At 49.8% G+C, this 13,906-nt stretch overlaps 1 protein-coding gene across 1 annotated transcript; it reads right to left on the reverse strand.

Moving 5' to 3' along the window:
- Positions 1-793: 793 nt before the first annotated feature.
- Positions 794-13,325, reverse strand: stard15 (StAR-related lipid transfer (START) domain containing 15). Its single transcript, XM_072396318.1, has 6 exons — positions 13,087-13,325; positions 5,759-5,906; positions 4,633-4,736; positions 4,203-4,320; positions 3,889-3,941; positions 794-1,606 (listed from the first exon to the last, which is right to left on the reverse strand). The coding sequence occupies exons 1-6, from the start codon at positions 13,231-13,233 to the stop codon at positions 1,391-1,393; spliced, it is 786 nt and encodes a 261-aa protein (XP_072252419.1). The 5' UTR covers positions 13,234-13,325; the 3' UTR covers positions 794-1,390.
- Between the last annotated feature and the right edge of the window lie 581 nt (positions 13,326-13,906).

Here is a 13,906-nt window from a genome sequence, read left to right on the forward strand (position 1 = left end):
TGGTTGTTTCTTATGAGGATGGTTTAGGTTTGAGGGGAGATACCAGGTCCAACAGTCCTTTGTGGGCTGGCCGGACTGAATGCTCTTCTTTTGAATTTGGTCAGACCATCACTTTTCTGCTTTAGGAACATTTGGTTATGCTGAGCTTCTCTTATTGTTTTTAGTAAGTGAAACACAGTTGGAGCCGTGTTGACTTTACAAAGTTCTGCCTTTTTTAACAATTACACAGTTTTCTGATATTTGAGACTGACTTTGGTCAGAATACCTGTTGGTTTAAGCACAGCAACTCCCTGTCTCAGCTCTGTTTTAACACCAGTCTGTTTTCAGGGGGGAGACTTAGCAGGTGCTCAACTTTAAACAGACATAATGAAGCTGTTCCTCCAGTCAGAAACACTCCAGATCTACATATAGATACAGATAGTTACTGTATTGATCCCAGAGGGAAACAGGTTAGCAGTTAGCTGTAAGTTAGCAGTTAGCTGTAAGTTAGCAGTTAGCAACTAGCTGTGAGTTAGCAGTTAGTTGGCAGTTAGCAGCAGATGCTAGCAAACAATGCTTTCTCATCCACAGTGATGGACCAAGCCGGAGATGTGCACAGCGTAACTCGTAGTAATTCATGTGAACCGTTAATTACTACGTTTAAACATTTTGGAAATATTAACCTCATTAAACAGTTGTACCTGGAGACCTCCATCTTCATCAGAAACATGCAGATAATGTAACGTTAGCACACCGAGAGCGGTACACGGCGTTCAATGGAGCAGTGAGAGTTATTGATGACATCGATAAACTGTATCAGAGTCAGTGGATGTTTATTGATCAGCTGTCACACTGACAAAAGCAGGAAACTAAGAAATCAGAATCAGTTTGCAGTTGTTCATCACTGGAAAACAGGAAACCATCGGAGGCATTGATTTAATTTATCATTTTATATAATACAATGTAGAATATATCATTATTTATCAACATCTACACATTTATTAATCTGTTGAATTTACCCAAATATCAACTAAATAATTTACTTTAAAAGTTGAAACAGCTTCTCATGTTTCATTACATGATTCTTTTTATCTGACTTCTGCACATCTGCTCAGATAACAACTGAAAATACTTGGAAACACCTGGAATCACCTGGAAAGACCTGAGAACGCCTGGAGACAGCGGTGAAGGTGTGTAGAACCTGAACAGCATGTTTGCACCTTTGTGACTCGGACCCTGTTGGACCGTCTGATTGGACAGAGTTGAGACATTGTGGACAGTCCAGGAACACGAAAGACAGGAAGTGAAGCAGCGTGAGGCGTTCGCTGTCAGTCCGACACGCCTCCAGCTTCAGTTTATCTCATCAAATAAACCAACATACAGAAAATCAGAGGCGGAATTCTAAGGATTTCTAAGTTTCCTCGTCGTCGCTGTGGTGCGCCTTCTCCTCGCTTACGCTGCTCTCGTCGATGTTCTCCAGGGAGTCGGCACGCTGCAGCGTCAGTTCTGACACGCTGATGCACGTTAGCGTGTTCTGCTCCGGAAACATCCACGGCTTCAGAGACGGGTTGTGTTTCCGCTTCCAGTCCGGGTATTTCAGAGATGCCTTGTAGATCTTCCTCATGGCCTGAGAGGACAGAGGCGAGGTTAAACGGGACAGAGGCGAGGTTAAACGGGTCAGAGGCGAGGTTAAACGGGTCAGAGGCGAGGTTAAACGGGTCAGAGGCGAGGTTAAACCGGACAGAGGCGAGGTTAAACCGGTCAGAGGCGAGGTTAAACCGGTCAGAGGAGAGGTTAAACCGGTCAGAGGCGAGGTTAAACGGGTCAGAGGCGAGGTTAAACCGGACAGAGGCGAGGTTAAAAGGGTCAGAGGCGAGGTTAAAAGGGTCAGAGGAGAGGTTAAAAGGGTCAGAGGAGAGGTTAAACCGGACAGAGACGAGGTTAAACGGGTCAGAGGAGAGGTTAAACCGGTCAGAGGCGAGGTTAAACCGGTCAGAGGCGAGGTTAAACCGGTCAGAGGCGAGGTTAAACCGGTCAGAGGCGAGGTTAAACCGGTCAGAGGCGAGGTTAAACCGGTCAGAGGCGAGGTTAAACCGGTCAGAGGCGAGGTTAAACCGGTCAGAGGCGAGGTTAAACCGGTCAGAGGCGAGGTTAAACGGGTCAGAGGAGAGGTTAAACGGGTCAGAGGCGAGGTTAAACGGGTCAGAGGCGAGGTTAAACGGGACAGAGGAGAGGTTAAACGGGACAGAGGCGAGGTTAAACCGGTCAGAGGCGAGGTTAAACCGGTCAGAGGAGAGGTTAAACCGGTCAGAGGAGAGGTTAAACCGGTCAGAGGCGAGGTTAAGAGGGTCAGAGGCGAGGTTAAACGGGTCAGAGGCGAGGTTAAACGGGTCAGAGGAGAGGTTAAACGGGTCAGAGGAGAGGTTAAACGGGTCAGAGGAGAGGTTAAACGGGTCAGAGGAGAGGTTAAACGGGTCAGAGGAGAGGTTAAACGGGTCAGAGGAGAGGTTAAACCGGTCAGAGGCGAGGTTAAAAGGGTCAGAGGCGAGGTTAAACGGGTCAGAGGCGAGGTTAAACGGGTCAGAGGCGAGGTTAAACGGGTCAGAGGCGAGGTTAAACGGGTCAGAGGCGAGGTTAAACGGGTCAGAGGCGAGGTTAAACTGGTCAGAGGCGAAGTTAAAAGGGTCAGAGGCGAGGTTAAACCGGTCAGAGGCGAGGTTAAACCGGTCAGAGGCGAGGTTAAACCGGACAGAGGCGAGGTTAAACCGGTCAGAGGCGAGGTTAAACGGGTCAGAGGAGAGGTTAAACGGGTCAGAGGCGAGGTTAAACGGGTCAGAGGCGAGGTTAAACGGGACAGAGGAGAGGTTAAACGGGACAGAGGCGAGGTTAAACCGGTCAGAGGCGAGGTTAAACCGGTCAGAGGAGAGGTTAAACCGGTCAGAGGCGAGGTTAAACGGGTCAGAGGAGAGGTTAAAAGGGTCAGAGGCGAGGTTAAAAGGGTCAGAGGCGAGGTTAAACCGGTCAGAGGTGAGGTTAAAAGGGTCAGAGGCGAGGTTAAACCGGACAGAGGCGAGGTTAAACGGGTCAGAGGAGAGGTTAAACCGGACAGAGGCGAGGTTAAAAGGGTCAGAGGCGAGGTTAAAAGGGTCAGAGGCGAGGTTAAACCGGTCAGAGGCGAGGTTAAACCGGTCAGAGGCGAGGTTAAACCGGTCAGAGGCGAGGTTAAACCGGTCAGAGGCGAGGTTAAACCGGTCAGAGGCGAGGTTAAACCGGACAGAGGCGAGGTTAAACCGGACAGAGGCGAGGTTAAACCGGTCAGAGGCGAGGTTAAACCGGTCAGAGGCGAGGTTAAACCGGTCAGAGGCGAGGTTAAACCGGACAGAGGCGAGGTTAAACGGGTCAGAGGCGAGGTTAAACCGGTCAGAGGCGAGGTTAAACCGGTCAGAGGCGAGGTTAAACCGGTCAGAGGCGAGGTTAAACCGGTCAGAGGCGAGGTTAAACCGGACAGAGGCGAGGTTAAACGGGTCAGAGGCGAGGTTAAACCGGTCAGAGGCGAGGTTAAACCGGTCAGAGGCGAGGTTAAACCGGTCAGAGGCGAGGTTAAACGGGTCAGAGGCGAGGTTAAACCGGTCAGAGGCGAGGTTAAACCGGTCAGAGGCGAGGTTAAACCGGTCAGAGGCGAGGTTAAACCGGTCAGAGGCGAGGTTAAACCGGTCAGAGGCGAGGTTAAACCGGTCAGAGGCGAGGTTAAACCGGTCAGAGGCGAGGTTAAACGGGTCAGAGGCGAGGTTAAACCGGTCAGAGGCGAGGTTAAACCAGTCAGAGGCGAGGTTAAACCGGTCAGAGGCGAGGTTTAAGTAGACAGAGGAAAAAAATAATCTGAGGACAGTGTATAGGACAAACTTTTACCTTTGGAGCCACAAACTGAGAGACTCTGTTCACCACCCACTTTGGTAAAGATCCTGCAGACCCAGAGGACATCAGACAGAAGTGTGTTATTAACGGCTGAGGATGAGTCGGACTGCTGAAGCATGAATATGTTTGGAAAGATGTCTGCTCAGAGTGGGAACATCGTGCTATGAGGACATGTTGGCTGAGGACATTTATCCTTTAACATGTGTGTTTAACACGGTCTGTGAACCATAATCACGAGTACAAAGTGATTTCTGAGGGTCACAGCCTGGTGTTATGGTCAGGGTCAGGCACAGTATACCCCCTCTCACCTCGGGGGTCCACCTGGGTCAGGTAGTACAGGGTGGAGCTGGTGGTTCCATTGGACTGGATCAGGTACCCCGTCAGCAGAGACACGGCTCGGACATAGTCTTTCTTGGGAGGATGTTGCTGTGAAGATGAACAGAAGGTTTAAAGGGTCAGTTCACCTTCTTCAGCTCAGACTGATTAACATGAAGAACAGGAAACACATCTTACTACAAACTACCTTTACATCATCTGATAAAGGGAAGTTTCAGGCTGGAGCAATTGATTATTGATTTGAAAGAGAAGTGGAACTAAAAATCTTTCACATCAATCTAAAATGTGAATGATGAGCAGCACTTTGACCCGTAGGTCTGCAGGTTCTTATAAATGTGAGTATTTCTGAAGTCAGATGATAAAACGGGTCTCATCAACACGGTATTCTTGTGAAACACTGACTGGGTGTTTGACGGAGTAGTTGATGATCAGGTAGTCATCGCCCAGAGGAAGCCAGGATCTCATGGTCACAAAGTCTCGGTTCTTCAGAGGAGTCGGACATTTCCCTGTGGATGAAAACATTTCAGCTACAAGGCTTAACCAGTTTAAAATGGGACACAGATGGATCTAATCATCCAGGATGAGCTGCCTCCCTTTGTGTGTGAAAGCAGCATAATGTTGGGATAAAACAGTCAAACAGCCGTATTAATATTAACTTTACAGAGTAAAACAGAACGAGGGGCCTCCATGCTGAGGTCTGACCTGTTTGAACAATGATTTCAGATCTTAAGCTGCTGCCAACTGCTCTTCTCCCCCGTGGAAATGCACCTAAATTAAATAAATGAACCAGTCGAGCAGTTTCTCTGTAATATTATTGATGCAAAGACAACATTTAAACTCCCGCTCTGACCCGAGCAGCGATGCTCTCTCACGCCGTCTCCTGCACTTCTTTATAAAAACCTGCTGAAACTCGCCGTATGAGCGCCTTAAGATTTCCAGTTCAAGGTTGGTGAAAACGTGGCCCTCCTCTTCCCCGTTGCCATGGTGACTCGGAGAATCGGGGCTCCTCTGATGCTGGATTTTTATAGATGTGGCGCACGCTTAACTCAAGGTGAAACTAACTAACTAACTAAACTAACCTAACTAACCTAACTAGCTAAACTAAGTGAAATCAGCGTTTCTGGAAGCGGAAACTCAGAGTTTTCTCTCCAGTCGCCTCGTGCAGCTCAGGACGGGGACTGGATCAGAGAGAAGTTTCAGTTCAGTCTGCTGGTTTCCTTTGGCTATTTTTTGGTTGTGTTTGAATTGGACTAATTTGAAGTTAATTTATTACAATAAATCGGTCTCTTGGGGTGATATTTGTTGGCTTGTGGCACTTTATAAATAAAACAGAAAGTGGGATATGGACCAAAGTTAAAAACTTAAACAGCTTAAACGTCTTCACATGAACAAAATTAACCTGCTGACGCAGCGTTTCCTGGCACCACAGTTTTGAAGTGTTAATAGAAACAAAGTAAATCCCTTTTTACTCCTGGTAGAACAACAGGAAATGATTCAAACATCATCAGCTGTGATGCTGGAAACTCACAAGAATAATATCCAACGTCGGCGTTCACAGTCAGCCTGCCGATGTCGTACGTCTCGATCATGTTGGTGTCCCACTTTCTGCGGTAGCTGGTGTCGTGGAGGACGTCATACAGCGTCTCTGCCGTCACGTCTTTGCACACGATCCTCATCTGAGACAGAGGAAACAGACTGGGTCACATGTTGGAGCCCAAACTGAGCCAGAACCAGCACAGAGTGGGTCTGTTCTCTCCTGGTTCTACGAACCCAAAGGCTGAGCCCAGAACACATCATTATGGAGCAGCTTTGCTACAGAGGGATTCCTGACTGCTTCTTCAGAGCCAAGAACCCAGCTGCTGGATTCTGATGAGTGTCAGTGGGACGAATGTTTAACATGCAGCTGGGCTGATGCTTTCTGATGGGAGCATCTGAAGTTCTGACAGACCGAGTTAAACTGACTGAGTTAAACAGACCGAGTTAAACTGACAGACAGAGTTAAACAGACAGAGTTAAACAGACAGAGTTAAACAGACAGAGTTAAACAGACCGAGTTAAACTGACAGACAGAGTTAAACAGACAGAGTTGAACAGACAGAGTTGAACAGACAGAGTTATAGATGTAGCAGTGTGGGATGAGGATGATGAGGATGATGTAACATCTTCATCCTGGAGCGTAACAGAAACATCTGCTGAGTTCTGACTTTACAGCCTGAGACTCATTATCTGTGCTGCTCATCAGGCTCGTTCCTCTGGTTCAAGTCTCCTCAGGGACACTTTAAAGTCTCCTCAGGGACACTTTAAAGTCTCCTCAGGGACACTTTAAAGTCTCCTCAGGGACACTTTAAAGTCTCCTCAGGGACACTTTAAAGTCTCCTCAGGGACACTTTAAAGTCTCCTCAGGGACACTTTAAAGTCTCCTCAGGGACACTTTAAAGTCTCCTCAGGGACACTTTAAAGTCTCCTCAGGGACACTTTAACCACATCAATTTTCTTTTATAAACGGCCTTAAAACGAGGTCAAACCCAGCAGAACGTTTGTTAATCTGAAGAGAAGACAACGAGCTGCAAACAGTCAAACCTTCTCTTAATGTTCTGATCAATACTCGGGTGGCAAGTCATGCTGGTTATTGTTATTGATTAACATTGAGTTTTTGAAAACCATTTCTGTGAAAATTACAACTAAAAGGTTTTATAAGATAAAGTGATTAAAACGAGCAGGAAGAATAAACTGCAGAGTATATATATATATATATACATATATATACACATATATATATATATCTCTACCCTGATCCCATATAGTCTGCAGAGCTTTTCCACATCCTGCTGCAGCACATTTTCTCATTACAGATTACCTGTTATTATGGGATGGAAATCACGAGTGAGACAAAGACTCTTTGAGGAAGACGCTAGTTCCTTATAAACGGATATAGAGCTTCACTCATTCTTCAGCTACTTAATCAATCAGCAGATCAGTAAATGCATCAGATTTGCTGCCCAGCTGCCAGATATAGTTCCCACCTCCAGTCTTATGTCTCTTCATGCTGTCGGACATGAGTCACAGTTCAGCTGAGGGCTCAGTTTTAATGGAAGTTATTGTGTTTCTGGATAAAATGATTTGTGGTCAGTCACTGAACTTTAAAATGTGACGTTATTTCTGTGTTGGTCAGTAGCACAGAAACAGGTCGTGGACCAATGAAAACTTTGTTGGTCCATCAGGTGGAACCTTCCTCTGAAGGCACGACACGTTCTTTTTGTTCCATGCAGCGAAGGAGGCCGATGCATTTACTGATGGTGGCATCTCTCTACATCACTCAGAGTGAAGGACTTTATTAATCAAGAACTTTCCAGCTAAAACCACTTGGCCTTTAAAAATAAGCTCCATGTAGATAAAATTAAAGAATCAGGAGTTCAGAGGCAGCTGCTCTGAACAAGCTTCATCATTTCAGCCAACAGAAAGCAGATATTTTCCTGCTTTTACTTCTGTTTTCCACAGCAGAGCAAAGCCAAAGGACCGACAACGGGATGCAACCAGGAGCAGAACCAGGCTCAGATTGTTCCAGATGGTCATGATGCTATTCATGACTTCACAGCGGAGTGAAGGTTACTGAGGTGTGACGCATTCAGGCTCCTTAACGCTTTCTGATTGGATCGTTTTATGCAGGAATGTCTCACAGCTGAAGTCCCCACAGCTTGATCCAGATGAAACTTATTCAGAGGAGCTCAGCAGGAGCAGCAGAACCCTTCAGATAAACTAGATCAGGCCTCTTTGACCAACAAGTAGACAGGATGTGAAGCCGACCACTCGGAGCTTCTGGTGCCTTCAGAGCTGTTCTCCTTTCTGCCGTCACCTCAGTCTGAGCTGAGCCCCGACATGGCCTTCCTGACCATGTCATTGCTTTTGTTTGGTCACTGGATAACCAGTTAAATACAGGAATGTGCTTCCTGGAGGAAGCCATGATCACCACCCACTGTTTTACAGTTCGGATAAAAACCAAGAGAAAGACTCGACACTTTGTCTCTGCTGTCGCTTGGTTATGACCAGAAATCAACTTCCTGCTCTCTGAATTTATAAAAAGAAGGAATAAAATCTTCTATCAGCTCTTCAGTCCAACCAACATTCAGCCATAAGAATAATCTTGGTTCTTCACATTGATAAAGATCTAAGAGAAAATTCTCCCAGAACCAGAACCTGGCTGTGAAGCTCCTGATGATTCCACCATCCTTGGCCTCATGAAGGAAAGCCTGTGTACAAACAGGAAGTGGAACAACTGGTCCTGGTTGTTCTGGTGTGGTCAAAACTTTCTGGACCTGAACCACTTCAACCAGTTCTGTGGAGATGCCAGTGCCCCCCCCCCCCAGCATTATGAACAGCACCTAGGCTACTGTGGACTCCTTAAAGGGTCTGCAATCTCCAGACCTAAAGTGGACCCCCACATCAACACTGTTGGGAATCTAATCCTGGGAAGCACCAGACCTCCGACTTCAAATCCCAGCAGGCTTTGCAGTTCACACCTAGAAATGCCCCCCATTGGTGAGGGAGCCCCAACATCCGAGGGTTTTGGCCAGACTGAGATCTGAAGTCAGACGGAGTTCAAACATCTGTAACTTGGTCTCAGCTACAGTCAGAGTGATTTAAAAAGGGAGCAGAACCGAACATGTAGTGCAGCGGTTACAGAGCAGCTCTCAGTTCACTTTGAGTTTCAGGCGTTTCAGGCCAGCTTTACAGGAATATGAAGGGTTACCCGTCGGTATCAGATTCTGCTTTTATTCTGTTTGCTTTGAACATTAAAACAACCAGAGAAGAAGACTGTGTGCCTCAGAGGGAGTTTCTGTTTGAACTTAAACCGGTCCACCAGGTTTCTGCCTCCGGCTCAGTTTGGGTGCCATGTGAGACGGCTTAAAGCAGGACGTCACCTTTTTCCACTGCTGTCACCTTCCCGAAGCGTCAGGCTCCACTGAGCCGCAGTCATCAGATACTGGGAAGGTCAGTGGTGGAAAACGCTCCGTGTAACTCAATCAGCGCCAGTCTGCGGCAGCGTTAATCATTCATGGCACCCCGAGCTTCATGTCGCTCAGCTGTAACACCGCTAAGTTCCAGCTGGTTCCGTCTGAGCGGACCGGGAGCGATTAGTTCAGGAAAACTACAAATACCAGAGTCCAGAAACAGTGGAGGAGAGTCTGAACCCCACCGCAGACATGCTGGGACGAACCGACTCTGATCTTTGTTCTGCTAACAGAATCTGGTTCTGACAGAGTTCTGTTTAAAATGCCGGAACATCCGGGCTTCAAACGAGACTTTAGCTGTTCAGTGTTTTTCTCTCAGATGATGTTTGAAGAGAAGTAAACAACTGACCGAGTTGGACCTCTGAGGACAAACCGGGCCCTCAGAGGACAAACCGGGACCTCAGAGGACGAACCGGGCCCTCAGAGGACAAACCGGGACCTCAGAGGACAAACCGGGCCCTCAGAGGATGAACCGGGCCCTCAGAGGACGAACCGGGACCTCAGAGGACAAACCGGGACCTCAGAGGACAAACCGGGCCCTCAGAGGACAAACCGGGACCTCAGAGGACAAACCGGGCCCTCAGAGGATGAACCGGGACCTCAGAGGACCAACCGGGCCCTCAGAGGACCAACCGGGACCTCAGAGGACCAACCGGGCCCTCAGAGGACCAACCGGGACCTCAGAGGACCAACCGGGACCTCAGAGGACCAACCGGGCCCTCAGAGGACCAACCGGGACCTCAGAGGACCAACCGGGACCTCAGAGGACCAACCGGGACCTCAGAGGACCAACCGGGACCTCAGAGGACGAACCGGGCCCTCAGAGGACGAACCGGGACCTCAGAGGACGAACCGGGACCTCAGAGGACCAACTGGGACGTTGACTCATCAGAACAAAGGCTGGGTCTCAGACTTATGCTCAGAGGAACCGACACTCTGAGTCCTGTGAGTGCTGGACTCAGATCAAGCTTCTGCATGTGGTTCTGTTGGGTTCTTTCTCTCTTCACAGGTGCTCCACGTGAATCATTGATGAGTCAGAAGAAGCGCTTCACCGCCCCAGAAAGACGTCTGAATTATTCACAGAGCAGGCATCATCAGAGCGTCCTGTCAGCTCTGAGGAGTAAAGGGTTCCTCTGGGGGCTTTTTGGACCGGCGCCAATGGATCTGCTGTAGGTTGGGTCCAGCTTCTATGACTCTATTCATATCAGGATCTACTTTATTCCTGCTGTGCTACATTTATGTTCTGCGAGTTTTAGATGAGTAAAAGGTTCAGTTTAATGAGAACAGGTGGAGCGACTGAGCCCAACAGAACCGAACCTCAGATCAATAAGTTTGTTACAGATGGATCCCAACAGCTAAAGATTCCATTAAACTTCTTTATTAAAGGCTCATCTGTCTCCTCAGCTCGGTGGTAACGTTTTACTCCACAAGCTGCTGCTGAGCAGAGGAAACAGAACCTGCCGCCCACTCCCCTGGGGACACGCCCCTGGGCACACGCCTCTGGGCACACGCCTCTGGGCACACGCCTCTGGGCACACGCCTCTGGGCACACGCCTCTGGGCACACGCCTCTGGGCACACGCCTCTGGGCACACGCCTCTGGGCACACGCCTCTGGGCACACGCCTCTGGGCACACGCCTCTGGGCACACGCCCCTGGGCACACGCCCCTGGGCACACGCCCCTGGGCACACGCCCCTGGGCACACGCCCCTGGGCACACGCCCCTGGGCACACGCCCCTGGGCACACGCCCCTGGGCACACGCCCCTGGGCACACGCCTCTGGGCACACGCCTCTGGGCACACGCCTCTGGGCACACGCCTCTGGGCACACGCCTCTGGGCACACGCCTCTGGGCACACGCCTCTGGGCACACGCCTCTGGGCACACGCCTCTGGGCACACGCCTCTGGGCACACGCCTCTGGGCACACGCCTCTGGGCACACGCCTCTGGGCACACGCCTCTGGGCACACGCCCCTGGGCACACGCCCCTGGGCACACGCCTCTGGGCACACGCCTCTGGGCACACGCCTCTGGGCACACGCCTCTGGGGACACGCCTCTGGGGACACGCCTCTGGGGGACACGCCTCTGGGGACACGCCTCTGGGGACACGCCTCTGGGGACACGCCTCCGGGCACACGCCTCCGGGCACACGCCTCCGGGCACACGCCTCCGGGCACACGCCTCCGGGCACACGCCTCTGGGGACACGCCTCTGGGCACACGCCTCTGGGCACACGCCTCTGGGCCAGGAACTGATCGGTTAGCTCAGGCCGCACCCATTAGATCAATAAACAGCTGTGGCAGCGATGCAGAACATCTCAGGACAGTTTCTCAATCCTCTGCTCAGAGCAAAGGTCCGAATATCCAACTCAGGTAACGTTTCCCGCTCCTGTGGGCAGAACCCGGCTGTTGGAGCAGAGCTGATCAGATCTGTAAAGCTTTCTGTGGAATCAGGTCAAAGCGATCATCTGCTGGTTCTTCGGTGTCTGAGTGGCTTCGTTTCCACATGGAGGTCAAACGTCTCGTCTTTCAGAGCGCCGCCCGGCCTCGCCGGGAGCTGCCGCCTCCATGGTGTTTTTGTCCAGCCACAGTCAGCGTGCGACTCCCCCCGGAAACAGTCGGGTTAGTTTCTCCGGGCTCCGATGGTCAGAACATTGGCTCCATGTCTCACAGCGATCTGTTCAGAGCTGACCTCTGGTAACATTCAGACTTTACAGCTGCAGCCACGTCACGAACATCTTCTTCTTCTACAGAAAGCAAAGACCAGCGGCACTAATCTCTCCTCCCGGATGTCTGTGCGACACAAAGAAAGCTCAGAACATTCTCAGGGATCCGCTCAGTTTGAACGGTTCCATGAGTTCAGGAAGCTTAACAAACCAAAACGGGACCATATTTTAGAATGACTGAGCAGTATCATCTGGAGTTTTAGACTCATTTCATCTGTCAGATGCACTTTCATTTTGTTGTATTTTATTTTTTCATCTCTTTTACTCTCACAGCCTCCTCAGGACAACACTGAGCATGTGCAGCAGCAACCTCTCTGCTGACTCAGCAGTGTTGGCAGAATTATCTGCAAAGTTTGCTGAAGGCTGGAGTTCTGTAGCTGCTGCTCAGGGCCTACAGAACCAACCCGCCATCTTTTTCTTACATACAGAATTAAAAAGCCGTTCATTTTAGTTTTTCTACCAACTTAAGCGTTGTTTGGAAACGGGACACGTGCACTTTGTCTGAGGGAAAGAAGGTCACTCGTCTGGTGTGTAATTTCATCCTGAATCCTGGTGAAGAGCTGCAGGATCTGCAGGATCTGCAGGATCTGCAGGATCTGCACAGCTGGCCGAAAAGTCTTTAAAATCATTTAGAATCTGTTCTGGAACGTGGTTTCATGGCAGAACGGTGTGTGGTGATGGCGGCAGCCTGCAGCCCCCCCACTGTGCACTGCAGCCCAAACCTCTGTTTGGTAGAGACCAGACAAGACCGCTTCAGAACCAGAACCTCAGGTGCCGGTTCTCCGTCTGAAGGAGCCTCTGGAAAGTCGGAGAACACGAGCTGGAATGCGTTTGTGTCTGAAACTCAAGTCTTACTCGGTCATCCTCTGATGACAAATCAGTCAACCTGATGTCACCTGCTCTTACATCCTCTGAACATCACAGGACTAAACTCTGACCCAAAACCTCTGCTGGAGCTCCTGGAAAGAGAAGAACACAAACAGAACCTGGACAGGTTCCTCCAGGACTGAATGTTCACCTGTGGAGGAGCTGCTTCTTTGCTCTGAACTTTCTCTGATTCTACAGGTGTGTGCTCTTCGGCAGCTGATGAGCCTCAGAATAGCGCGCGCGCCACTCACCTTGAGTTTCTGCACCGTGCTGCTCTCCTCCTCCCGGCACCACACCGTCACGCCGCCCTTGCTGTAGCGGCTCGTCCATCCGTCCGCACTTAGACACTGATTCTTGAAGGAAGAGAAGTCCGAGTCGTCCGGGATCTGGACTGGCATCTCCGATTAGCCACGAGCCCCTTTCACACCGGAAACTCACTCCTGCATCAGTCAGCGTCTCGCGCGCTCCCTCCCAACTGACGCGCAGCGGCTGGACTTGGAGGTGTGAGGAGGAGTGGCTGCTGCTGCGGCTTTTATCCGCCTCCGCCTGCACAGATGGCCCGCAGCGGGCGGAGCTCTCACTCTGCTTTTACTCAGGTGTCCACACCTGTCCGTCACCTGACCGTCACCTGACCTGTCTGCTGCGACTACAACACCCACCGACCCTGCTCACCGGCTCAGAAATGGTTTCAGACGGCTCCAGCTCTCTCAGATCTCTCAAAGTGTCACCTGAAACGGTTCAGTTCAAATCAAGGTCCAGACCCAGGTCCTAAAACCTGGAGCTGTTCTGACTCAGCAAGAGGACAGAAAAAGACGTCAGTTCCAGACTTCCTGTTGCCTCACAGCAGCTTCACAAATCAGGACCATGGGAGGCAAAACAAATCAATCAATCAATCAATCAATCAATCAATCTATCAATCAATAATTAAATGAAACGTGATTCTCCTTCTCGAACAGAGTGACTCATCTTCACAATAGAGCATCTCTTGGGCACAAAGTAAATTACAAAGAAGATAAAAAAGAGATGAAAACTGAAATGTAATAAAGATAATCAATAATACATAAATAAAGA

The sequence above is a fragment of the Leuresthes tenuis genome, unplaced genomic scaffold, assembly GCF_036924035.1.
Source record: "Leuresthes tenuis unplaced genomic scaffold, fLeuTen1.0.hap1 SCAF_11, whole genome shotgun sequence".
NCBI classification, from domain to species: domain Eukaryota; kingdom Metazoa; phylum Chordata; class Actinopteri; order Atheriniformes; family Atherinopsidae; genus Leuresthes; species Leuresthes tenuis.